Genomic DNA, 27020 nt, shown 5'->3' on the forward strand with positions numbered 1-27020 from the left:
CCAGCCTCTGGGCAGGCAGCTTCAGGAGTGCTATTATATTCACAGACTCAGCGCACAAACACACGTCTGAAAACAGGCAGTAACTGTCCTGCATAACACACACAGAGTATGTTAAAACAATGGTGGCAATAACGTTCATAAAAATGTAATATAAAGTTGGATCATTTGATCCCTCTAGTGTGGGGCGGGTGGAGAACATTATGCATGTTAGCATTACGGTAGCAACTAACATGGGTAATGTTAGTTAATCCAGCCCTGGGACCACTTTCCTTATGGGCTGTCTTCCAGGAGACACAGGCCAGTGGTGGGTCAGGCCAGAGGCCAAATTTTTACCTTTATACAATAGGCTAGTTTCTACAGACATACCTACCTTTCTTTTTCTCTTCCATCCAGCCAAGCAAAGATCATTATCAGAATCCAAGGACACATTCCAGTCAGGTAAACACAGGGCACTAAATAATGCCAATGAAGATTGTGGCCTGAGCTTACAGCAAGACCCAGATGGAGAGGGCCACATTTGGTCCCTGGGGCCCCTTGATCTGATGGCAGCAACTCTCCAGCATTTTGGGCAAGAATCTTTGTTAGCCTTACCTGAAGGGTTTGAACTGGGGACCTTCTGCATGCAAAGCATATGCTCTACCACAGAGTTATGGCTGTTCTCCCAATGTATGTGAAGAACTGTATAAACATTCTCATGTCCTACATCCAAAACAATACAAATTAGAGCTTTACATTCAGTCACAGCACAGCTAAACACACTCAGAAGTCTCAGGGACACTGAGAACTACCGGTAATGATTAACTACCGATAATCATTTTCTTCTTCTTACAAGTAGGATTAGTCCTCCATAAATGTGAGATTTTAAACAAGCTATGTTTGACCTCGTTTGAGTTTGGAGATACTTCCCACCCTCTTTTCCGGATGCCTAGAGAAAGTGAAGAGAAGTATTAAAAAACCAAACGAGCTAGGTTGGTTTATTTTGAATTTTATTAGGGTTTTAAAAAGGTATCTATTTCTCCAGCAGGGTAAGTCACATTTGAGGATTGCAGGAGTTCAGTTTCAGACAAAGGAAGAAGAAAAAAATCAGCTTTGCATTACTTCATTATAGCTCATGTGTTTTAATATTTAAATTGAACTTTTAGTAATATGCAAGCCAAGCTCAGCTTCAATGCAGGATACACTATTATGTAAAATCTGCCCCACATTCATGTTAAGTTTGGTTTACATGGGGAAAGAGATGAGACAAATGTCACTGGAAGGCATTCAAATTGAACCAGGTAAAAATGCGGAACTGCAATCGACTAATTTCCCACCACATCCCAAAGCGCTAAACATGTCTGTTTTACAATAGTCTTATTCTTCCAGAAGTCACAACCAATGGAAATAATCCACACTGGACATTTAAGTTAATTCGTTACACACCCATTTCCCAGATGAGGCCATCATGCAGTCTAGCTTTTTGTTTGTTTTGGCAGGAGGCTGAATATTTCAACAGCAAATACAAGGGTTTCAAAAAGCAGTAAAAATAAATTTTGTCGAAAGACTTACAAGCACACACACTATTAGTGCAGCTAGATTATCAAAGCCAGCTTTTCTTTTACCAAAAAGGAAAAAAATGGCACCAAAAATATAAAAAAAAACGCTTGACAAATTTTGTTCAGAGGAGCTAGACTGATAGCAAAGCTTCAAAGCATTAGTGAACAGAGGAATTATTATATTCTATCTGATAGGGGTTGAGGGAAGAAGAACTCCACACATCAAGATCCACATTTCAATCTTTTCAAACTCATTAAGCGATAAAACAAACGTATCGTATCCTGCTCCAACTAGCATTATGGGCTGGCCCTCACTTAACTACTTTGGAGAAAACATACCACTGATCAGAAAAACCCAGTGTTTAGTGAAGCCCTAGAAAAACCTTCCTCTACTAGTTCTGTACACCTATGAACTAAATCAATTTAGGAGTGAGGGGGTTGGGGAGCATAGCAGTGGCAGACGATATTATGCGCCGTTTGTCCATTCCAGGCTGACTGCTACCAAAAATACAAGACTCTGCCCAGTGTTCTGGGCTTCTCAATTAAACAGTCTCCTCCTATGTTTCTGAAGTGCCACTTTTTTTGGCAGAAAAAGCTGGTGGGTAGTCAGGTTTTTTTGCACTGTGGTCTTAAGTCACTACGGCACATACCAGTGTGAATTCTCACGATGGAAGCTAGTTCTAGACCACATGCAAATTACAAATGTCACACAGAAGCCGTGGTGCACTTTTTTTAGGTCAACAATAGTGAACTAGCTGTACATACATTGGCAACCTTTATAAAGTGTCGTCTCAGGGTTTGTTTTAAAATTCACGCATAGTATCATGAACTACAAAAACTGTAGCCACAAACACCACGTAACTTAAAAAAAAAAAATTATTTGTTTAGCAACTCCCCCAAGCTGTTTGTATTTTAGCAATACTTAAAAGCTCTACAAAAGCAAAAAAGCAACATGCTTCTTGCAATGCATGTTCCTGGCCTCAGGAAGTTATACGAGTACCCTGTGGTTCAAAGCAGACTTCTTCTAAATGGTGACAAAAGGGCACATGTGCCAGGACACCTCAAGGCTGAAAAGGCAGAAAAATTCAAGAGCTACTTGTGACTCGGTACCAGCCAACTAGTCATGCTGTTGCATCCCATCATCCAACAGAGTTCCCCGTAGGTATTCGAAGCATACACAGATTCCCCCTCCCCTGCCTCACAACAGCCATTTGCAGGGCGCTTCCAGCTAGGAAGATCCACATGCATTTTGAGCTCTCCATCCTGTTAAGTGAAATGCGGAAGTGACCATGGGGGTGGAGACCTGGGTTTGCATATGCATTATACAGTGTAGAGAGGGTCCTGATGCCGCCTAGCTGGCCAGGCCAAGAAGTTTAAATTGAATTACTTGCAGGCTAGGCTGCTTTAAAAAGCCCCCAGTTATGGAAGCAGAAAGTAGGCAAGACATCATTCCATTCCCCACTTGATTAAGACTGGGAAGATCTCAGGAACTAGGCTTGGTTGGGGCCTTCTGCAACAACTGCCTCAGTTCACACATAACAGTAGCTAAACCATGGCTTAAGTGTGAATAGTTTGAAAAAGTGGTGCAAGGGTCCCTGGACTGAAAACAGCAGCCACAGCGCCCTGCCCAAGGTGCCCCGCTAGCCTGGGTTAAGCCATAGCTTGGCTTAGTGTTGCATCCAAATCAGGCTTGTTGTTTTGTCTCTCCTGGAGTGAGAAACCAAGAACAAACCATGGCTACAGTTCATGGCTTGTCTGCCCACTGCAAGCCCAGGTTCGGGTGCACCACTAAGCCAACCATGTCTAATTTCACTTGGCAAAGAGAGTAACAGCTGCAATCTGGAACTAACCAGCCCACTTCCTCAGTTGCGCTAAGCCACTGTTTTGACTTACCGTTACATGCAAACTGGGTCACTGTCATCGGTTTCTTTCCCACACAGGTGGAGGAGAATAGCCCTTACATGCTGGTCCTCTTCTAAGCCTCCCTTCAACATTCTCCAAGGTTCACTTAGCTGATCAAACACACCACATGACTGACATTGAGAAAATATGGTACAGCCAGAAACCTGCTTCACCAAGGATGCCACAGTGTGGCCAGGGTGGCAAGAACTTGGCTATTAGCTCACATTCAAGGCCAGCCCAGCTTAAACCCAAGACTTTTCCTTCAGTTTGCATCTGCTGCATATTGCACTGAAGCCGCTGGAAACATTTCAGGATTATTTCCTAGAGAAATTTATTTCATGGGACTTTGAAAACAGTCACATCTTGCCCCTGTCGGAAGACCTGCACTGGCTGACTTTGGTGATTCAAGTCATGTCTCCTTAAGCGGCTTGGAAGTCACACACAACATAGTGGGAAAACATCCAATATCCTTTTAAAAAGCAAAAACAAAAACTAGTCCCATTCATCCATTTCCTCATCATTCCACAATGATAATTTCTTCACAGGAAGCACACAATACAAGTCATGTAGTACCCAAGCCACCTGTTCGCCAGTGACAGAACATGTTCCTCTGTGGCAATTAATGAAGAATTATGCTGATTGCTTACAAGGGAATACTCAAGTAATAATGGGCAATCAGCTGAAAGACTTCCAATTAAAAGTTCTTGGGCCAGGAGGGTGTGGGAGGTGAGACTGGTGCAGCAATGTCAGAGTTCTCACACACACAAAGCAATTCCAATGAAGATCCTTTTTAGCACTGATTTAGTTTCCATTGCAGAACCATCGTAGAACCTCTTTACATTACCACACGGCCACCATCAACTGCTTTGGGAACTTAAAAAAGGGTACAGGCCAATACTTAATTATAAATTTGCACACTTAACTATATAGAAATTAATGCGCCCAGTAGAACTTTTAAGAAGAAAATATTTATATATATATATATATATATTCAAAAAAAGAAGCCTGCAGGTCTTACATGCCAAGTCATGTTTTTGACACTGTTGTCAAAATGGCAGTACTGTTGAAGCAAGTATTTAAACACAGCAAGAAAAAAAAGGACAGAAAAGCATTTCTATAACCAAATAAATGTCTGATATTTCCTTTTTCCCTTTAAGAGTACAAGTAAGGTCACTTTTTAGCCTTGGAACGGATGCATGTTCTGCCTGCGATGAGCTTGCTAGCTACTACACAACATTGGAAGTCCTCTGCTAAAGAAATCTAAATTTGAAGAAAGCTGTAGTTACGAGAGAAGAATCTACTGTCAGTACGTAAGCTTTCCTTTATGGCAATTATTGAATCTGTGTGACTTGGGAGGAGAGCGCCTCAGGTTTGTTTCCCCAGCAGTAGGTACGCTGCGGATCGAGTGCCTTTAAAGCAGCATGGGGAGGGGGGAAATGAGGAAGAGGGAGAGGTGGGGATCAAAAGGTTTTGCCATTTAGATCATACGATTGCGTTTATGGGTTGGGGAGTCCGTAATGCCATCACCACACTGGGCTGAGGTACGCTTTCTAGTTCCACCATTGTCCAAGTGGAGTGCCATTTCTTCGGATATGAAAGTGTTCAAGTCAACGTCATGGAGTCCATTTCTCCTTCGACTACTGTTGGAGCCGCTGCTCACATGAGTGGGTGAGCCCGGGGTACTCGAACGAACACTTATACTAGCCATTGCACCACTAAGACCTGAAGGAAGGAAAGAGAAAGCAGAAATTAGAAAAAAGTCAGCATCCAAAAAAAGCCCCATCAGCCCAACTCCAAAGTTAGACAGCATTTGTCTTAAGGACCGTTCCCAACCCTCATGACCTAAAGATCAGCTTAAAATAGGAAGTCTCCTCCTGCAAAACAGCCTGCAATGTGACTGGCAGAATCAGAAAACACAAGTCACACAGAGCAATGTACAGTATATTTCAATTTATAAACTGAGGCCTAGGGATCTTCAGGTGCTTTATGACTTTTGAGGATCTCCAGAGAGCAGCCCAGTGGACATAATCAAATCAGTTAGGAACAAGTTGGGACAAGTTTATGTAAAGTACTTCCTGTGGCCACAAGATCAGGGTCAAAGATTGAATTGGAATTTTTTTTCCCTTGAAATTTCTCTTATGCAGATTAGGGTAATTTACATTGGAAAAATCTCTTGTGCCCTAATTTAGTATGTTGACATAACAACAGACCTGTTGGATCAGGACAAAGTCCATCTAGGCTCTACACCCAGTTCTCACAGTAGTCAACCAGATATGCCTCTGTGAAGCCTGCAAACAGGGCCCAAGTCTACTTGCATTTAACAAAGCCCAAAACTGCAGAGCCTGCCAAATATTGTATTCACAATGGCCATTCATTGTTATTAATGAATGTATCAAGCAGAAAACCTTCTTCACACATAAAAAAGTAATGGAATTTTGGGGAATGGGGATTTTCTGCCCCCCATCACTGATCACAACCAATGTCCTAGTCCAGCCTTGAGCCCCCAGGTATTGTTGGACTACAACTCCCATCAGCCATCTGAGGACTCAATATTAGAGAAGGCCACCCTAGCCCTCTTGAGGCTTGCACGGATGTGTTCTGCTTCAACCAGCATCTAATGGAAGGTATCATTTCCTGGCCCCCTTTTCCCTTCCCATGCAGAGTGCCAATTCAGGCAAGACTGGGAAGAAGGCCAGGTTCTTGGTTGCCTTGGTAACCCACAATGTTATACAAGGGGTTGGGAATTCAAAACATTTTTCCAACTCTGCGTTCTGGTCACTTGCTTAAGCCACAGTACAAGAATTTCTGAATTGGGGGCAGCTGCTTGTTGTCTTTCTGTGGTACTTAGGAATCTGCACTTTTGTTACTTGTCAGAATGTTAGCAGTAGGTTCAACAACAGTATAAGGGTGATCTGGGTACGTTTATGAGATAGTCACATTGAACTTGGGTAACACCAAAGTCAGTCATTGCAAAAGCCACAGCTAGTCTACCTACCATCTAAACCAGGCATGGCCAAACTTTGCTCTCCAGCTGTTTTGGGACTACAACTCCCATCACCCCTAGCTAACAGGATCAGTGGTCAGGGGTGATGGGAATTGTAGTCCCAAAACAGCTGGAGGGCAAAGTTTGGCCATGCCTGGTCTAAACCATTGTTATGCTTGCTAGGTATTAATGCTGCAACATCCTCATCAGGCCATACCAATTTCTGGGGAAATATCATTACCAACTATACTGAAAGATACACAGTTTGGGGAGGGAGGGCTGTTCTAGGAGAATATCGTTTTATCTGTATATCTCCAAGAAGCACGTCAAGACTACAAGGGGAAAGAATTTCAAAATTCCATTGTCTGACAGCAGAAGGGAGCCTAAAGGACATAGCACTATTCCCAAGCAAGTACATGACAGAATGAGATGCCCATTTTAAGGAACTTGGAGGCAGCCTGCTGGAACAGCATGCATTTAACTAGCTAGTGGGCTTGTTGTCCAGTCACAGCTTCTACCTAAGAACCTAAAAGCCTGCTGGTTCAGACCAAAGGCCCATCTAGCCTAACATATCCTGTCCTCTTGTGCTGTTGCTCAATGGTGCATGCATTCAGAGGCATATTACAGTAGTACAATGGCACATTTAAAGTAAAATGTTTTAGTTGGTGGCAAGTTTCAATTCACCTTGGCAGATAAGGTTTCACATGTTTATGGTATTAACAGTGTCGCGCAAAACAAGTATTTCTAGCACATGCTTTATGGATATGGTCTGGAGTTCTCCAAATAGTCTGTGGCCCACCCAAGCCCCATCAGCCTTATAACCGTACACACAGACAGACAAGGTTGCAAGGAGGTAACATGCAGATTTATGCCTTGTAGCAGTCTGTGGAACAATTTTTAGGGCCAGGGTGTTAACCTACACTGGCACATAGCTCTAGTCAAGAATCTGTTTGATCGGTTACCACAAGGCAAGTGATCAATTAGGTTTAAGGTTGCATATTACAAGACCCTTAATATAGGTGCTTCCAAAACCTTAAAAGATGATGGTGGTAATACCCTGCCCCTCTGGCAGGGTTGTCCCAGCCAGTCTGGGCCGCTTCCAGCATAATAAAAACACAGCAAACATCAAACATTAAAAACTTCCCTATACAGGGCTGCCTTCAGATGTCTTCTAAAGGTTGTGCAGTTATTTATCTCCTTGACATCTGATGGGAGGGCATTCTACAGGGCAGGTGTTACTACTGGGAAGGCCCTCTGCCTGGTTCCCTGCAGCTTTCACGTCTTGCAGTGAGGGAATCTCCAGAAGGCCCTCGGAGCTGGACCTCAGTGTCCAGGCTGAACAATGGGAGTGGAGATGCTCCTTCAGGTATACAGGACTGAAGCTGTTTAGGGTTTTAAAGGTCAGCATCAATACTTTGAATCGTGCTTGGAAACGTACTGGGAGCCAATGTAGACTTTTAAATATATATGGTCCGGGCTCAAAATACCAGCCATTAAAAGCTACTTTCACTGTTAAAGGTTTGGTTTAGTTCAGACATTATGTCTGTAGCCATATTTTAAAGTAGCCACGGTGCGTCTTTTTTGCTTATTAATAAGCACTCAAGTCACAATGATGCTCAGAGCTACATATTCACAAAAATTAAAATACAGTACAAGAGAATGTGCTTCAGTCAGACGATAAAAAGAAGCATAAGTGACCACCAGGTCGTGTTACTCTGCTTCAAGGGTTTATACCGAAACGTTCAACCTCAGAATGACAACTTTCTATAGAAGTTCTAAAATTCACAGAATTTATTCCTGAAGTGCACAGATTTGACGGCAATGATTTACAAAAGTCAACAGTACTCCCTGATTCAAGAACACAAGGTTCAAATCACATCAATGTTGATTCTCACTATAGACCTCTGAAATACTTGTTTCATTGAACAGTCAAATTGTTATGGCCAAATGCCTGCACAATAAAACTGAATGTGCACCAACAGTACGTAGTTTCCAAAGGCAGGCCCTTGCAAACCAGCAGTCAAGAAACATACTGACAGGCCCTTGAACAATATTGGATCAGAATCCAGAAGAGTAGCATCAGCCTTCTGCAACAGCAACAACAAAAACCTGTGGCACTTTTAACAGAATGTAGCAGATGCATCGGACATAGGGAATTGCCTAAAAAGCCTTTGTTAACGAACACATTGTTGAGTAATGTGCACCAGGGTTCTTACGTTTGCATCTCCCTGCTTTCAGATCTGACAAGAAACAGTTGTCCTTACCAGTCACCAAAGAATCAACCACATGAGAAAAACACCTTTTGCCTCACCTCCAGCCTCGGAAATATTTCCAGATGGTGTCACGTGAGACAAGTGTCCTTCCCTGCAGGAAGCCTCAGGGGTGGGGCTAGCTTATTTCCAATGAACACCAGCTCCGTCAATTTAATTCCTAAACCTCAACCAGCCCCAAATAAACTTTCCTTAAAAAACAAAGGGACACCTCCAAATCCAACATTCTGCTACCCAAGATTCCCAGAAGAAGGAGGAAAGAATATCTGACCAAGTCACACATTCAGAAGACTAGCAAACATATATTCCTTTGGGTTTCATGAATTTACACACTAAATTGGGCAAATCTACCAACTCAATTAGGGACGCGGGTGGCGCTGTGGGTTAAAGCCTCAGCGCCTAGGACTTGCCGATCGAAAGGTTGGCGGTTCTAATCCCTGCGGCGGGGTGCGCTCCCGTTGCTCAGTCCCAGCGCCTGCCAACCTAGCAGTTCGAAAGCACGTCAAAGTGCAAGTAGATAAATAGGGACCGCTTACTAGCGGGAAGGTAAACGGCGTTCCGTGTGCTGCGCTGGCTCGCCAGATGCAGCTTGTCACGCTGGCCACGTGACCCGGAAGTGTCTGCGGACAGCGCTGGCCCCCGGCCTATAGAGTGAGATGGGCGCACAACCCTAGAGTCTGTCAAGACTGGCCCGTATGGGCAGGGGTACCTTTACCTTTACCTACCAACTCAATTAAATATACGGTTTCATTTCATGAGAGGCCACGTGGTGCCCTCTAGACATCACTCCCATCATCCTAACCAGTGGCCATTTCAGCTGGAGAATTATAATCCAACATCAGTATCTGGATAGCAAGATTTTAGACTGGCTCCAGGCTTAATTCCATGTAACCTATGCAGCAATCTGAACTTGAGAACAAAGAACTTCTTAGAGAAGTTGACAAATTCAGTCACTGATGGCAATCACTTCTCTCCCCTAAGCAGGAACTCTCAACCAATGTCCCTCTGTTCCCTTATAGGAGGCTGTCTTACAGAGTCAAGATTATTGGTTCATCTAGCTCTGGAACATCTACATTGACTGGCAGCATCTTTCCAGTGTTTGGCAGAAGTCTCTCCCAGACATATCCAGAAAAGCCATCCAACCAATCCAGTGAGTTGCTGAGAGGGACATGACACTGGGCTTTTAAGAAGTAATTTCTACTTATTCCAACATCCAATGCAAAGTGAGAGAAAGTCCCCATGCTACCACCATATCCTCTACACATGGAAGACACCTGGGAGAGGAGGGGGAGAAGGTATCACTAATAATGGCTGGCAACAAAGCCAAGCCAGAAAAGATAGTCCGCTGTCACATTCTGACCGAAATAAATACTGTTCAGTATAGAAAAGTTGAGGGTTCAGTCCACAACCAACAGAACCTATCTCATGAAATGTGAAGACAGAGGTCCTATAGCCCTCGCTTGCTGGTTAACAGGAGTTGGTAATATGAAGTGAAGCAACTCCAAGTACACATTACTGCACAAGTGTACCACAGCTAATGGCAAACCAAGGGGAATGAATTATCGCTTAACAAAACAGTTAACAGAATGGAAGACTCAAGTACCTGAAAAAGTATCTTCTCTAGTACTGCTCTACCCATCTATTAATATCTGTTCCACTTGTTAATCTGACTTCAACTTCTGTTGGGTAGGAGATGAAATGGCCCCACTCCCCCTAAAATTACAGAATTCCTCCCCAAATGATATTTGATTGTCCCTCATGCTGGCCTCATTTAGGCCCAAGGCAAAAACTTTTATTTACTCAGGCCTTTGGTATGTAATTGACCCTTCTGCTGCCATTGCTCTTCTGAACACTTTGTTATGATGTTAACATTTTTGTTGCTGTGACGTGTGTGCAATAGTGTTATTGTTAGCCACTCTGTGCTTCCATCGGGAAGGGCAGGATATGAGTATGGGGAAATGAATTAGTATTCAAATTAACTCTACTCTTGATCTCTCCCAGCTATCAGAATGTCACTGGAGAACAGACAGACTCCAGGCCACTCAAAGTTGCTCACAAGAATATGGGAGACAAAAGCCAGGACCTGAACTGCACAACCAGTTCTCTGTGTCTGAGCAGGTAGCCACACCAGTAGCTGCAAGCCCTTATCCTGCCAAGTAGCAAGCCACTTTGACAGGGAAAAGATTTTTGAAAGCTGTTTGCAAGATGGCAGGAAAGCCCTATTGTTCAGAGAGAACTACAAATAGGGAACAGGGCACATCAAGCCCATCTGGGATATTACCCAAAGTAGCTTTTCCTGCTGCAGCCAGTGTGTCAATATACTTCCACAGTGCACCAGAGAAACATCAGATGCAGGAGCCGATGGCCCTACAGACCTCTCCATAGGTTACACACCCTGTCAAGCAACATCCCCTCTCCCTACCAGTCTCCACCAGTCCTGCTTTGCACCCTCCTTGGAATGAAATGTGTTCTTGAACTCCAATAATGCTTGTTTGGCTGCATTATACCTGAATCCGGAATGTGAATGTGAGATATGGGCACAGGAACATGCATGCCATGCTCCACTCTGAACTTTCCTGCATTGAATGGGAAAGCCTGAAGGGGCCTTCTAAGTGTGTTTGGGCAACTGGGGCTCCCAATTCTGGATCAACTGCATTTGCTTAGAAGCTCCTTTCAGACCTCCCCACTCAATGAAGAAAGATCAGTGAGGGCATGTGGAGAGGCCAGTGTGCACACCCACTATTTGTTTTCCGAATCCCCATTCAAGCACAATGCCTGAACAGGGCCCAATCTGCTGATGGAGTGGTTTGCAGAAAGCACAGCTTTTCTAGGCAACAGCTGTCAAAAGATGCAAGGCAGAGATGGAATCCTCCATGTTCAGGGCAGAACTTTAGAACTGAAGTTGCTAAAGTCAATGAGAGTCTCCTAGGTAGGAAACCCGAGAAAAGGGGCTCAAGTAACACTAAGCTTTACTATCTAGGTTTTTTGACCCAAGTTCAGAAGCACAACTGGCAATATGTTGCCATGACTGGCCTGGTGCTTGCTGACCCCAATGACCCTGGTTGAGATTCAGACAAACATGTCCTGAAGATTCTTGTTAGGAAAAGGTTTAGATAATCTTAACAAATAAAACAAAACAATCTGAGGGTTTAGACTATACACTTAACCGTGTTTGCCACCTAAGTAGTGTAATTTCAGATGACTGTGGGGGACCTCCACTGTGTGCACAAGCTGGAAATTACCAGAGCGAAAGACCTCAAGGAAGGAAAAACCCACAGCAACCCCATGTGGACTAAACATGCTACATGGCCAGGAAATGCTACCCAAGGCAATGTAGCACAGCAGTTATGAGTACCAACCTAGGACTTGTGGGGACAGCATTCAAAAACCCCTAAGCCATTCCGCTTCACTGGGTAAGCTTGGGACAGTTATTTCTCAGCCTATCCTACTACACCAAATTGTTGTGAGGATAAAATGGGGAGTGGGGGAACCACTGAGCTCCTTGGGAAAAGACCTGATCTAAATGTAAGAATAAGACTGTAGGGATAAAAATGGAAAGCCAGGGAAGGAATAATGGAATGGAGTATCCTACGTGTGTGTGGCATGGATGGCACCCTAAACAGAAGCATTCCAAACTGCAATAACTTACCACAACCTGAAAGAGTTTCTATTCAAAGCTACCAAAAAAGGACAGAGATTTCCTCAGTTCTATCTTCCAGACCCAGCATATATCCAATTAGCACCTCCATCAATGCAGAAACATGCCCTAATCCTGGTCAATGCTAGCTTTCAATTCAATACTGGAATTTCAGGTTGTTTCTGAAGTCTTATTCCCAAGCACAAAACCCCACAACATTACTAAGCAGCAAGGCAAACACGAAAAACCAGAAGCCAAAACAGCTCTACCTTGTTCCAAGTCATAGCACAGCTATGCCTACCTAGCGCTGCATTGTGCTCTCTGACTGGCAGCAGCTCTTCAGCATCTTGAACCCTGTTTCAGGGATCATTTAATTGGAGATGTGGGGAACTGAACCTTGTGCTGAGATGTAACTCATTTTTCTCAATCCCAGACACAGCCAAATAGATACACAAATAAGTACGTAACAGAAAGCCTGAGAATGAGGCGTTCCCACACTCTGGATATTTGCACTCCTACATGAGAAGGTAGAGCATGTTCCTCAGCAATATTGGCCATGTTAGTAAAGAGGCAAATATTCATTTTATAGTTAGCAGGCATTTCTTGCAACTATAACTATCTTTGGTATTCATCCAGAAGGAAGAGAAAGCTTGCAGTTACAGCCACAAAGGCTAGGCATCAGCTTGCAACCTAGTAACAGAAGCACTTCCCATTTCCATCTTGCTTTGAAAACATTGGAAGACCAGTGTGTTTGTGGGAGGGGGGTTTCAACAAAAGGCTCTGCCAAGATACACCTGTCTCTAATTCCAGTCTAGACCAGTGGTTTGCATAATTTGAAGATAAATAGTAACCCAACTACAATCCATGCTATTATCTCAACAACTCACTATTTATATTAGCTTACCAAATGAGGACTTGAAGCCAAGAACACCTGCACAATTACAACCCAAACCACTAATGCATGATATTTAGTCACCACTAAACAAGCATCCACTTCAGCTCTCTTACTACTATAGGATGATTAGTGGGACCTGTGGGAAATGCTATCAGTGATCCAAACAATGCAACCCACAAGTCTCCCAAGGCACACTACTGAATGTTTCCCTTAAAAATACACAGTGTTTTGCTCTATTAACATTGGGGCTCTCAAAGTATTTTCTCAGGCTGAAGACCACATTCCCTTCTGGTCAACCTACCGGGGTTGGGAGTGGAGGGTGACGCAAGAGACAACAATTTTAGCTTTGTACGGTTTCTACATACACACATGAACACACACACCCCTCCATTTTCAACCCAGGCAAGCAAGTCATTATTGGAGTTCAAGGACAATATTTCAAGAATTTTAGCCAGCCAGGCAACAACAATCAAGGAGAGTGGGAAGCAGGTCCAGTGAGGGGTGTTGCCTGAGCAAGGGAAAGAGGGGCCTGGAGGGCAACATTCAGCACTAGAGCCTGAATTTTCCATTCCTGGTTATGAGTTGCACCAAAACTTTTTTTAAAAAAATCTTGCCTTGCTGTGTTTATCCAAATCTAGGCAACTTTTAGAAGGGCATCATAGCTTATGCCTCTAAAAATAAAAAAATAAAACATTAAAATGTGTTTCTTTCCCTCAAAACAATGCAAGTTAAATGTTACCTCTATAGTATGTGAAGTTAAGCAAGTGTGGGTCTGATCAGTGCCAGGATGGGAACCCAAATAAGCTATTCTGGAAGATCAGGTCAACTTGTTCTTCAAACATCCATTATTGAAATACCCACACCTCTGAATGCTTACAACCCTGGCGTCTTCCATCTTCTCAAAACTGAGTCATCAGTAGTAATTTATAAGAGAGCTTGCAATCATTCTAAATCAAGCCTCCTCCCCCATACATGCAGGTGACTTCGAATGGTTTTCTATTTCAGTTGCATCAGCCTGCACTTCAATTTGAGCATGTCTGCACCACTGGGATCTTTTCATAGGCATGCACTCAAGTGGTAAGTTTAGCACTGTGAAACAAGTAGAGAATAGCATTTCAGCAGGAAGCATGTTCTTTTCTTGCAAGGATGAAGGTGTCCAAACAAGCTAGTAATGTTTTAAATTCCTCCATGCTGCAAGAAAGCTTTCAAAGTAACAAGTACACATTCATTTGACTGCTGGCCAGCTACAGATTCCAAATTCATGTACACTTAGCCAAAAACAATCATGCATCACATTAACAAATAGAGAGCATGGATGCAAGCCTCATCTCATGATATACAAGAAGGTGTCAGCCAGTGTATCCAAGTGAAAAGTCTACAAAGCTGGAACTACTTTCACCTAAACTGCACCTTAGACTTTATGATTCTTGCTCAAGTCTCTGGGAAGACAAAATGGCTGAAAGCATGGCTTAAAGAGCCACAGGAGCAAGGCTGTCCCATGGACAAGCAAAAAACCGCTTAGCAGTTTTCTATCATCAAGCAGCATATCCTTTTTGTTAAATAAAAATAATCAATTAAACTCCAAAACTTAACATTTTTGAAGTGCCCCCTTTCCCCTCTGCTAGAAGAGGGAAATGAAGAAAAGTTTCTTCCTTTTCCCAACATATGTTTCTTAAGCCCTGCTCAACTATGTTCATAACAAGCAAGTGGTTTTTTAGTGTGTTTGGAGCTTGCAGAGTTAAGGAACAGTGATTCAGAGCTATACAACCCTTTGATACCAACATGGAATATTCACTGGAAAGTGCACTAAGCAGTTTCCAGGGCAAGAAACAACAAATTACTCTACAGCTAGATGCAACTGCAGAAAATGCAAATGAGGTGTCAAGCTACTGAGAGCCAGTCCAACTGTGCCTTTACTCTTCATGTTAGCTGCCGTAACACCTCACGGTCATTAAAGAAGTTAAAAGAGTGTAGAGGCGTGAGCTTTAAACACTCATTCCTATGAAAAGCATTGAAAAAGCCAGAACCATTACCATGGAGAGCTATGGCTTCTCGGAAGGGCTGCAAGTCCGTCTCCACAGAGGAGCTAGTTTCTGTCGAAGTAGCTCGGTTAGGGGATACTACAGTTAGTCTTGGGGGAGCTCTAGAGTTTCGTGGAGGAGGCGCTTTCCCACACAGGAAGCTGATTAAGTCTTCTCTGCGAATAGTTCTTCTGCGCTTTTTAACCCAAGCCAACACATCCTTGTTACGACGCTGATAGCCAATATGGATTCCTACATCGAAACTCCGCTGATGGGCATCCACGCTTTCTGGAAAAAGAGACAAGAATTTTAGGAGGTGCATTAGATACACAGTTAAAATCTGCTTCTGGAGTCAAATACTGACTTCATGTGACTCATTTAAAACACTTTTGAGCCTCTTTGTGCAACCTGTGAAATGTAGCACTAAATGTATGGTTTCTTTGCTTCCCTCCACCACTTCCCATGGAGTTGCACACATTTGAAACTGGCTTTTGTTTTAAAACATCTTTTTCCTGTGTGAAGTTTCTCTAAACATACAAGTGTCCTTTTAAAAGTTGTGCTTTGCTGGATGCAGCATGAAGGCAAAAACCGCTCTGGTTTGCTGAACTTGCAAGGGGGTGAGGGGAGAAGAAGCAATGCAAGTTCAGTCAAAAGAAGCATAGAAGTTAAAGAAAAGGAGCATACAAAACAAGCTGCCAGATGTCCTGACTTTGCTCTCTGAGAATGTTTTTTTGTCCCAGGGTGAGGAGATAATAAAAATAAAGGCAAAACGGGAAGCATTTATTTCATGATTATGATCATAGTTAGAAAGATTGGTCTGTTTCCTGTATCCATCTCCTCATTGTCTCAATCCAATGGGATTAAAATGTGATTTACTCCTATTAAACTTCTGTCTGATTAAAAAAAATCTTTTGCCAACCTGATGCCCTCCAGATGTTTTGAAGAACAGCTTCCATGAGTCCCAAACTTATGGCAAAGTTTGGCTTAAAAGGTTAAGCACATAAACCACATACCTAGTAACTGTATAGTAATGATTGTAGCAAAGTATTATTTGAATATTTTAAGCTGACAAAATCTTCTTGGGGGCAACACTAACTAAAGTTCTTGCCACACATTCAAGAGCATTGTCTTGTGCTGCTAGAGGCATGCAATGTGTAAAAGCAGTGGCACACTCTTAGAGGGTTCCATGTGAACCCTGATGCAGAGTGGTGCTCGTTAAAATTGGGAGGGTGAGCACAGTAATATTTAACACAGAAAAGTGTAACCTACAGATAGTGCCAATGCTCATTAACTCAAGGGGAAGATTTGAATTGAGCATTTTTGAGCACACATGTAATTTTACCCCAGGAGTTCTGTAATATCCCAAGGTAAACAGACTCTTGACATCAGACAGAAGCATTAGGAATAAGTTTAGGAGTCAAAGTGGCATGAAATTTTTGAGGAGAAATCATTTATACAGAAATACTCCTCAAGCACTGCAAACTGAACTGCTCATTTTACAAACATGAACAAACAGGAAATCATAAGACTTGCCTAGCCAACACATGGAATCCAGCAGCTGATTCCAACTGTCTCAACCCAAGCCAAATGGTATCCATGGTAGATCATTCTAGCTCTTGCAACCGGCAACAGACTACAGTTTACACATTCATGCTTTCACATTTGATGAAAGCAGCACCCAACAGTGGCCTACATGTATGATCAAGACACGCTAGATCATTCTCCTATCAGTTCAGCTCAAACAGAATGTTTTTCAACCAAGTCAGTTTGCATATTCAGCAGTGAGACCATCAGGTGTTGAGTAACCATGCACAACAATGTGACCCGGCCCTTGAGCTGCAAACAGTGTAGAATATCCATTTATTCCCAGGAGAATGCCATGGGGCCTAGCCCTGCAATCTGAGTAAAGCCAGCAATGAGAACAGCCATAAGTTGTAGCAAAACTACTCTGGCAGTTTGAAACTGCACGCATGCCTTAAAACTCAATTTAAAAATTGTTCCATTCTTCCAATTCAAGAGAAAACTATATATGACGAATTCTGAAATAGTATCAGAACTTTTGGCATATGCAAGAGGCTTGCTTCACATAACCATTGTGCTTCACATTCTATTACTGGATGAGTATCCATTCTTAACAAGACAATTTAAGCCATTTAGCATATTGTACCAAACCCCTTTTCACTGCTAGATGTTGGGGGGGGGGGGATCTACACCTATGAAAATGCGTAAATCTTTTCCTGAGCTCTAGAACAACTATTCGATTTTCACACTATATGGCAACTGCATTTTCAAATTCATTCACAAGTCAGCCAGAGCCCACTATTCAGGATATCCACAGCTGATATCATATCAATAGGTTATCAAGATGAGTGGCTGTTCGCATGGGGTTCAGAACTGAACTACAGTCATTCTGCTGCTGACCCAGCAACTTATAATGCAGAACTATGACTACTAGGAAGAAAAAACTCCACAACCCGAAAGCATTTGTATTAGGAGAACATTATGCCTTTCAGTTTCTTCTATGAAGTCTCATTAAGAACCCTTTGGTAGAGTTACAAAATGCCTTGAAGTAACTGTTTACTGCTGATTTATTGCTGTTAACCACTGCAGGAGGTGCCCCATGGCTGTAGCATTTGCTCATGGCCAGTGGTAGTTTGGTGTTAAGTGATGGCTACAAGCACCAGGAATAATTTACAGGAACTAAAATAAACTACAGTAATCCCTACCCTCCTGCAACCAACACAGCTTTTAAAGAATTGTGTTTATTGTATTTCATATACAGTATCACTTTTATTGTTGTTGGACACCTTGACGCTTAGGGGAAGTAGATGTTTAAAGCAAATAGACTCAGTCAAGAGAGCCCTGAGTCACTTCCTCCTCTCTGGGTCAACTAAAGCTGCCAGGGGTCAGTAACAGACAGATGACAGCCAAAATCAAGCCAGACAAACAGATCACAGAGGAGGAGGATAATGGGGGTAGGCAATAAAAAGAAACAGGTGCAATCTGACAGCCACCTTTATGCTTCTTGAGAGGGAGGGTGAGGGTAAAACATCTGCTATTTAGTCCAGGCAGCACCATACTGCCACATTGTACAAGGGTTTTGTTTACAGGCAACTTTTAAAGGCAATGTTGTAAGGCAGCAATTGAGGTGAGCACCACCATCAGTTATTAATCTCAAGTGCCATGGTGTTTAGGCCCATTACCACCATCTTAACTTTCATTTATGAAACTTTGTTTCAATACACTTGTCTTATTTGTATCGGTGAATTAGGAGAGTAGACTGAGCAGTTTCATCAATATGATCCCAATCTGAACAAAGAGCTTGCCCATGGGAAACAAGCAAGTCTAAAAGCCTCCTCATATAAGTTTTAAAAATGGAATTGCATGCATAGAACTAATGTTAAAAGATGCTTCCATGACACAGAAATTGCCAAGGAAGCAAAAGCAAATTTATCTATCAATATACTAATGCTAATTACATTCGAGTTATATAAAAAGCATACTGAGCTGCTTTTCAACAGTAAATACATATCTGCAAAGGTGAGACAGAGCAGTATGAGAAGTTACGCAACTCACTTAACATGTTTAAGTCCTACTTTCTATGACTGCACACTGACAACCATCTGCACTTGTATCTGCCCTCTACACAGATACTTCAGCTAGCATCCAGAATAGACACACTCAAGAGTTGTATGACACCGCATTCCAGAGTTGCAATGACAAGAAAAGCTTATGATCTTCATACCAGCCAAGTAGTCACATGTCATTTCAAGCTGAAGGAACTGAAAACAAGCCTTCAACTTTGTTTTTAACAGACCTTATAGGGAGATTTCAAAACGTGAGCACTACTAACAAAAAAAATGGTTAAACTATCATGCTTTTATTGGGCATCTTCAACCACTAGCAAACTACACAATTTACACCACCACTGGACCTATATATTAGAAACACTCCTAAAATTTGCTCGACTTGCAAAATCCTCAGCACAAGTTTTTACCTGCTAAAAAGTGTTGCAAGTTTGCACTTTCAATCCTATCCTTACTGAGTTAGGAAATACATGCATTCCACTTTGTCCTTGGCAACTTTGTAAATTGCACTGTGATTTATCAACAGCAATATATCAAAGTGAGAACTACAGTCTTAGACTGACACTCCTTGTTTTTACACATCTTTCTATTCTGCCTGGTGCCATTATGCTTGGCATGATTATTAGCAATTTTCTTACTTGGGGTTAACAGACTGACCTCCCACTGAGCAATTAGAACTACCACATTGTATTGACTGGGTGATCAAAGCCAGTCCAGAAAGCAACTTGTTTTACCTTGAAAGGCCACTGTCAGTAGGATCCAAATGAAGAAACAGTTGTTTACTTGATGTATTATGAGTAATTGAACAATGGTGGATGAACATTTTTGTAGGACTGCTAACACATATACATGTGAAAGCATGTGTGTGCACAGTGTCAAAAGGTACCTGTGTCCATTCTTGGTGTGGAAATAGCAGTATACAAGTCTGGCAGTAAATAATAAAATTGACACCTTTTTCCTAGTCAGATTCATACATTTAGAATAATGTTCCTTACTCAAGGAGCTGTTCCATTTTTGAAAAGATTAAAGCAGATTTGCTACCTTGATTCTAAGCACCCTTTGAAGATCCAACTGGAATTAACGTTGCCACATGAGCAGAACATACACACATAGATCCAGCTACTGAGGTTGAGGTAGAGGTGGCAAACTCAGTAAGAACAGGGCTATCTGCAAGACAATGTGAATCCATGGCAAAAGCCAAGCAGTTGCCTCTATCTTAAAATTATCAATGTGTCAATTTGAAAGTCAATGTAGTACAGTGGTTAGCACGTTAAAGGAAGGACTGGGAAGACATGGATTCAATCCTGCACTCTGTTAAAGATCACTGGGTGGCCTTGACCCAGTCACTCTGAGCCAAACCTACATCACTGTATTACTGAGAGAATAAAATGTGAAGGACAAGGGCCCATGCTACCCCAGTGTAAGAAGAGGAAGAGCAGGAAGCAAACAACATTTATATACAATTTTTGCTGTACTATATAATCCTCATAAATTACATGTACAGATAGGTCAGTACTAACTTCAGTTACAGATGGAGGGTATAGAGAGAGAGAGAGCTACACAAGACTTCCTAGTGAGTCCATAGCCAAGACATCTACTGGAGATTTCACAGTTCACCTTTTTACCATTGTGCTACAGTACAGAGCTGGGAGATACCCGATTTTCAATATCACAATAGATCACCAACTAAACATCACAATATATCAATACTGTACATTACAATGTCTGAAATAAATATGGAACTATGTATAGGCATTGGCTGGCTTCATGGTTTCTCCCACATTGTGATTTCACAATATACTGCCAGGTCAAAAATATGACTCTGGTAACACAAAATGGATTTCAAACTGGTTTTGGATGATTTGTCTACCTCTTTGTGTAAGGAAAAGCTGTAGCTCAGTTGAAGAGCGCATGTTCTCCATGCTTAAAAGGAGCCAGGACCTGAAGCTGTGGAGAACCACTGCTGGTTGGCGTCAACAGTGCTCCTTAAGTCATGCTCACTGTAAGGCAGCTTTCCGTGTTCCTATGTTCTATTCTATGTTCTTATATGAGCTGATGGGATTTCAGGAGAACCTCTGCTCAAGAACTAGTGCTGCTGCATTAGCACTGGCACAATTTCCTGCAGTATCCTGCAATTTAAGTGGGCTGGGCCACCAGCCCTGGTAAACATCCTGTCCCAACTCCACCTACAGTCAACTTTCCACAGCTTTGAGCAATGCTCCTGCACTGTCCCAAGCTGCCCTGTAGTACTCAGTGCACCTGTTCCTACCCACTTTCTGCCTTGCACAACTGATGGGCAGGATGCAGTTACAAGACTAGTCTAGCACACAGGTCTTTTGACTCCACATGGCAAATTTACAACCCAATTCCATGGGTTTTTATTTTTATTTTCAACAGGTACATGCATAAGTCACTGCTATCACACAGATGTCTTCCCTTACCAAGCAATAAACAAACAAAATGGAAGCTGGCTGCACAAATAAGGAAAAACAGCACTGACTAATACTATTGGCTGAGTTGGCAAAGACCTCCCTTGATGACTAAGAGCTTGCCATTTTCAGTGTTGCATTCCATTCAAACCACTACACACTGGAAGCTACACCATCTAATTACACCTATTGCTCTATAGCAAGTTACTCACATGATTGCAGAAAAAGTTAAGTCTGACTAAACTATTGTTACCCCACTATATTGGGTCAAACGTATCAAAAGGGTAACCTGTGGTTTAACTGAAACTGAAACCATTTTGTCAGATGGCTCCTTACTCCTTGAAGAGTCTCCTTATAGGAAATGGGAGCAACTTCAGACAAAGTCAGTAGCATGTAGTCCTGTCTTCAGTTTTCCACCATGAGTGGATGGAAGAGAACATATGAGCCTTATGGAGGATGTACCAGTAACTGGCAAGCTATTTTAGTCTCAGTGTGCTAGGATTCCTGTGCTGGTCTGCAGTTCATAAATCAGAAAAAAAACCCAACCCACAAAAACCCATAATCACATTCTTGCCCCCTTCTCATATAAGACAAAGCAAACACAAATTGATCCATTTAAGTCTAGCAGCACAGCACAGCTCGCTAATTTGAGGGATTAACTGTTGCTATTTAGTTATATTCCGCCTCCCCCACCCCATCGGTACTCAAGGCAACTTACTGTTAAAAATACAAATATGCAGATAAAACAGAAAAAGCTAAAAACATAGAAATGATAATCATTAAAAGTAAAAAGAGTAATATTAATACCCTAGCAGTCAGTATGCATGCTGTCTTCTGTGACTGCGAGAAGGAACTAGATGCTTTGTCATCTACATTCTGGATGCCAACTGATTTGCAATTCACTCAGTGTCACTAAGAACTAAGGTTTTTTAGAAGACAGTATAAATAGCACCAGACTACCACTAGATCAGTTCTCTCCAGTGTCAGCTACTACACAGCCAAAGTGTAGAACCACTTTGTTCCTATGGGAAACTATGCTATTATGTCAAGCTGGACACTATTCTAGGAGTCAGCCTCCCCAATTCAAGGCTGTCTGCTTGTAACATAACTTAAGGGTAGAGATTTGACCACTTCTAGACTTCCTTGTAGACTCCAGAAATTCCCCTTCCAAGTGTGCAAATCAACTTTCTCATGATTCCTACAAGAATGGAGGCCTTAGGGCACTGAGTCACAAAGCAACTTTTCATCCAGTAATGTGCTAGGTGACTCAAGACCCCCATTTCAAACTGTTCAGAAATTAGCCTGAACCACACCTAGGTTTCTTAGCTGAATAATACCTGTACTCCATATCCGAGGGCCAGGTGTACTACAATAGGTGAGACAGAAGCATTCTGCCACTTGACAGACAGACCAAGGTAATTCTGTCTGTGTTGTGATAATGAAGAACCTAGAAAGGTCTTAGTCATTCCTATGAGGCAGAGGGTCAGAATGAAGGGAATGAAGACACAGATGACATCCTGGGGCACCTCAACATTCCTGTTCTGGGGATAGGAAAACTGTGGTGCTCTAGGTACTGTTGGACTCCCAATTTGTATCAGCACTGACGATTGGTCATACTGGCTTGGGGTGATGGGAATCCAACACCTGAAGGACCATGGGTTCCCCACCACCATTCTATTCTATCACAGTTAGGTCTCAAGGCTTACACCACCAATTCCACACTCTATAACCAAATCCACTGAGGAAAAGGTGGCTCTCAGACTGCCTTATGCACAAATGTTCAGCGATACCTAGGTGTTCTTAACTTACAAGGCTCTTTTGGTCAAAACATAGCTTGAGAAAGGCTTCTGTAATGAATGGACCTTATTATCTCAGTTCCTAAAAGTCACTCGGACCCAGGTAGACCTAACAGACTGCTGGTAATGCAGGTCAAGGACAATGCAGCACAAAAATGGCTGACATTCAAGATAGGGAAAGGAATGGACAGGTAGGCTCCAAACACTGGAGCAGTTAAACTGATTCATTTCTTCTTCCAAGAACCTTGGCAACTGTCACATCAGAGTACATTTGGCTCTGTCATTCTGGCCAAAGACTCCTTACAACGAAGATTTTGTCACTCACTCACAATTCACAATGCATCTCCAAGAACAGTGAAGGGCATGATTCGGTAGCTTCTATCTATACGATGGAAGCAGAAGACACTCAATACTGAGTTATTTAGATGCAGGCACCTCAACACTTATTATAATTAACAATTATTAACACTGAAAATATCATGGCACCATACTCCAGAAGTGTTCTGTTTTCTAAAATGGAAACAGTTCTCTCTACAGTGTGCAGCAGTATTCTGGGAAAGGGTGGAGTAGGCCTTATTCTACAACATACAGCACTGATTTCCAGACCTCAGCATTCTCAAATTTATCATTTATGAATCACTCCTCTCTTCCCAGAAGTCTATCATACATGTCTCTAGTTTGGGAAATACCCAGCTACACACTGCAAGTCACTACTTGAAGGCCAGTGTTCTTCAACCTTGTAGTCCCAAGAGCACCTGGACTACTGACTCCCCAGCCAGTTTAGCCAATGGAAGGGATAATGGGAGCAATAGTGCAGCACCTGGAGACTCAGACCATTTATAAAGAACTATACCCCTGCTACCCTCCTAATCAAATATGCAACTCCACAACATTGCATTTTTGCCAAGCTATCTGTAACCACCAGCACCCTATTTCCATATTTATTGTCACAAATATACAACTGCACTGTCCAGCAACGCTCACTAATTGTGTGGGAAGGCAAGAGGGAAAACCTGGCTGACCAGCCTAACTTTGAAAGTGGCAAGTTATTCTGCTATCTGTAACTGCAGTACCACAGTCAGGTAAAGCACAGCAAACCTTTACCAGACTGATGAACTGTGTGGCCACAATTTGTGCAACTACCGCAACAGAAACAGAGAGGGAGGGAGCAGGAAACTGTAAAACAGTCAGTGTGATGTAGCGGATAGCGTTGGGCTAGCTCCTGGGAGACTAGGTTTTAAATCCCCACTTGGCCATGAAGTTCACTAGGTAGACAGTTGCTGTCTCACAGTTTGGCCGACCTCACAGGATGGCTGCAGGATAAAATGGGGAGGGAGGGTTGAACTCCTGGTGGAGCAGAAATGCCCAAGAATATGAAGTGAAGACCAGTATGCATTTATTAACAAGACTATGATTTGAAGGAGGCAAGAGATGAAGAGGCACAGCATGACTTGTCGAACCACACAGACACACACAGAAAAAATAACTCAGTTATTCCTCTATTGAAGTCCATTTCCTACTTGTCCTCTTCAGGCCCCATTCATCCTGCCACCCTCCCCACAACCCACTACCAACCTGAAATCTCTCACCTTTGTACAGATTGGTGACAGCAGTGGCTGCATTCTGGAATGGGACCCACAAGGAGAGGCCCGGCTGCTGACACACACGGTCTGTGCGGGGGGGGGGGGGGTGCCAGGAGGAGGAAGAACAAAAGAACAAAAACGAGAAAATGAAGAGAGAGAAAACCACCCAACTCGCTTTTATCTCTTTCTCAGGCTCTGCTTATGATCTGTCACTCAGACCCTCCCTCGGCCATGTTGGGCTTCGCCATTTTGTTCAGTTGCCTGGACAGAGGAGGGAGGGGGAAATGGGATACCTTTTTTGAAGGAGGGGGACAAAAAAAGATTGAAAAATCAGGATATGAAGCATCCTGGAATCAACCAAGTCTTCATGGAGGGGGGAGAGAGACTACTGGAACTAACCACATGTGAATGGAGGGGCGAGTAAAACTGCTTCCCCTCACGTAGGGGGAGACTGGCAGCAGGAGGAGGGAAAGACAAACACCATTAAAAGGAAGGGGAAAAGGGAAGCCTACAATAACTCGCTTTTTTCACGTCGTCTCCTCTCTCTCCTCCTGCCACAGGCCCCTCCCAACCCGAGCCTCCCTCTCGCCATTTTGTCGGTGGGAAGGGCCGACGACGGGAAGCTGAAGGGAGGGGCCGGGACGAACCCACTTGCCAACTGCGCGGGGGGGGGGGAGAGGGAGAAAAGAACGAAGGAGAAACCAACATACCTTTCTCCCCCTCCGCCCCCCACCCTCCTTATATTTATTTCGTGAGGGAAAAGAAAATGGGGCGCGAGGCGAGAAAAGGAGGGCGGAGGGATCCGCCTCACGCCATTTTGTGTGCGCGCCCGCCGTGTCTGTGTCACGGCGGCCGACTGGAAAGGCCGTGACGGGCGGGCGAGGCCTGGGAGGAAGGAAGGCCGGCCGGAGGGCCCACTGACAGGCGCTTCCCGCTCTCCGCCCGCGGCCACTTCCTCCTCGCCTCCCCCTGCAGGCCCCGTTCCCACGAAAGAGAGGGGGCAAAGGAAGCGAAGCAGACACGTCGCCGCCTCTGCCCCTCACACACGTATCAATGAACAGAGACCGCACGTGTGTACGTACACGCGTCAATACCCAGACACACGAGAAGCGCGGAGGCAGGAACGTGTAAGGCATACAGGCACACGCGACTGCGCACGTATGAACGTGCCGTGTGTTAACTACACGCATTAGCGCGTACACAGGCTTCTCCTTTCTCGCCCAACCCCAGGATACTCAACAGCCCCACGTAGAGGCAGAGGAAACCCCCTTCTCCTATTAAGCTGCCCATGGAGACCCGTTTGTTCTTTGACCTGCTCCAAACCCGCCAGAATCCTCGTCTTCTCTACCTGCGCCTCCTTAATAGTGGGGGACCCCCTTCCCCAGTTCCATGCCAACTGGCTTCTCCACCCCGTCTCCATGAATAGGGCCCCCTCTACTGATCCCAATCTTCCTCCAAAAGCTCTTCGACCTGACCCGAGAACCTCTCCAGGGTCTCCTCCTCTGCCTTCATGAATGGGGGTCCCCGATACCCCTATATGAATAGGGGTGGCCTTCCACACACCCCGCCTCTATCCAAGGAGGCCCCCACTAACCACAAGCTATTCGACGTGCCTCCAAATCTCCTACCCCATAAATGGGGGTCCCTATCTCCCTGCTCCTCCCCCCAACCCCAATATAATTAGGGGACCTGCTTCCCCTCCCCCATAAACTGGAGATACCTCCTAAAACCTCAGCCTCTCCTCCTCAAAAAGAAACCCCTCCCCCATGGCCCTGGCACTTCCTCTCTGCCTCCTCCCTCCCTCCCTCCCTCCCAGCCATCTTGAGAGGGGGCGCTCCCCGTTCCCTCCCCTCCCCCCCTTCCATCCCTCGGGGTCTCCCCCTCCCTTCCTCCTCACCCTTGTAGAGCTGCGCCACGGCCGTGGCCGAGTTCTGGAAGAGGTGCCAGAGCTTCTGCTGCTTGTGCTCGGGCTGCGGGGTGGCGGCGGCGGCGGCAGCTGCGGCGGCCTCGTCGTCGTCCTGCAGCTCGGGCGGCAGCGCCCCGTCGTCCTGCTCGGCCTCCGCCAGGCACTGCCGCTCCCACTTGCTGAACCAGTGCTCGGGCCCGTGCAGCTCTTGGATCTCGGCGTCGCCTTCCTCCTTGGCCGCCTTCTCCTCCATCTTGCCTCTCCCGCTTCTGTCGTGCGCCGCCGCTCAGCTACCTAAAGCGGGCGCCTCTCGACGGGGACGGGGACGCCATTAGCGGCCCCATAACGACGACGACGACGACGACAACAACAAGGCCGGGGAGCGTCCGGCCCCTCCGTCGCCTCCGACCACACTGAGCCCGAGACGCCGCCCCGAGCGCACCAAAAGGTGTCACCCGAACATGCTGGCTGGGTGA

At 44.1% G+C, this 27020-nt stretch overlaps 1 protein-coding gene across 2 annotated transcripts; it reads right to left on the minus strand.

The window, feature by feature from the left end:
• Positions 1–969: 969 nt before the first annotated feature.
• HAPSTR1 (HUWE1 associated protein modifying stress responses) lies at positions 970–27020 on the minus strand. Of its 2 annotated transcripts, XM_028706699.2 has the most exons (4): positions 26536–27015; positions 24645–24725; positions 15256–15531; positions 970–5159 (listed from the first exon to the last, which is right to left on the minus strand). In XM_028706699.2, the coding sequence occupies exons 1-4, from the start codon at positions 26795–26797 to the stop codon at positions 4915–4917; spliced, it is 864 nt and encodes a 287-aa protein (XP_028562532.1). In that variant the 5' UTR covers positions 26798–27015; the 3' UTR covers positions 970–4914. The 2 variants fall into 2 exon arrangements, with proteins under 2 accessions (XP_028562532.1, XP_028562533.1); XM_028706700.2 differs by lacking the exon at positions 24645–24725 and having other exon boundaries at positions 26536–27020.

Source organism: Podarcis muralis, chromosome 14 (genome assembly GCF_964188315.1).
Source record: "Podarcis muralis chromosome 14, rPodMur119.hap1.1, whole genome shotgun sequence".
NCBI classification, from domain to species: Eukaryota; Metazoa; Chordata; class Lepidosauria; order Squamata; family Lacertidae; genus Podarcis; species Podarcis muralis.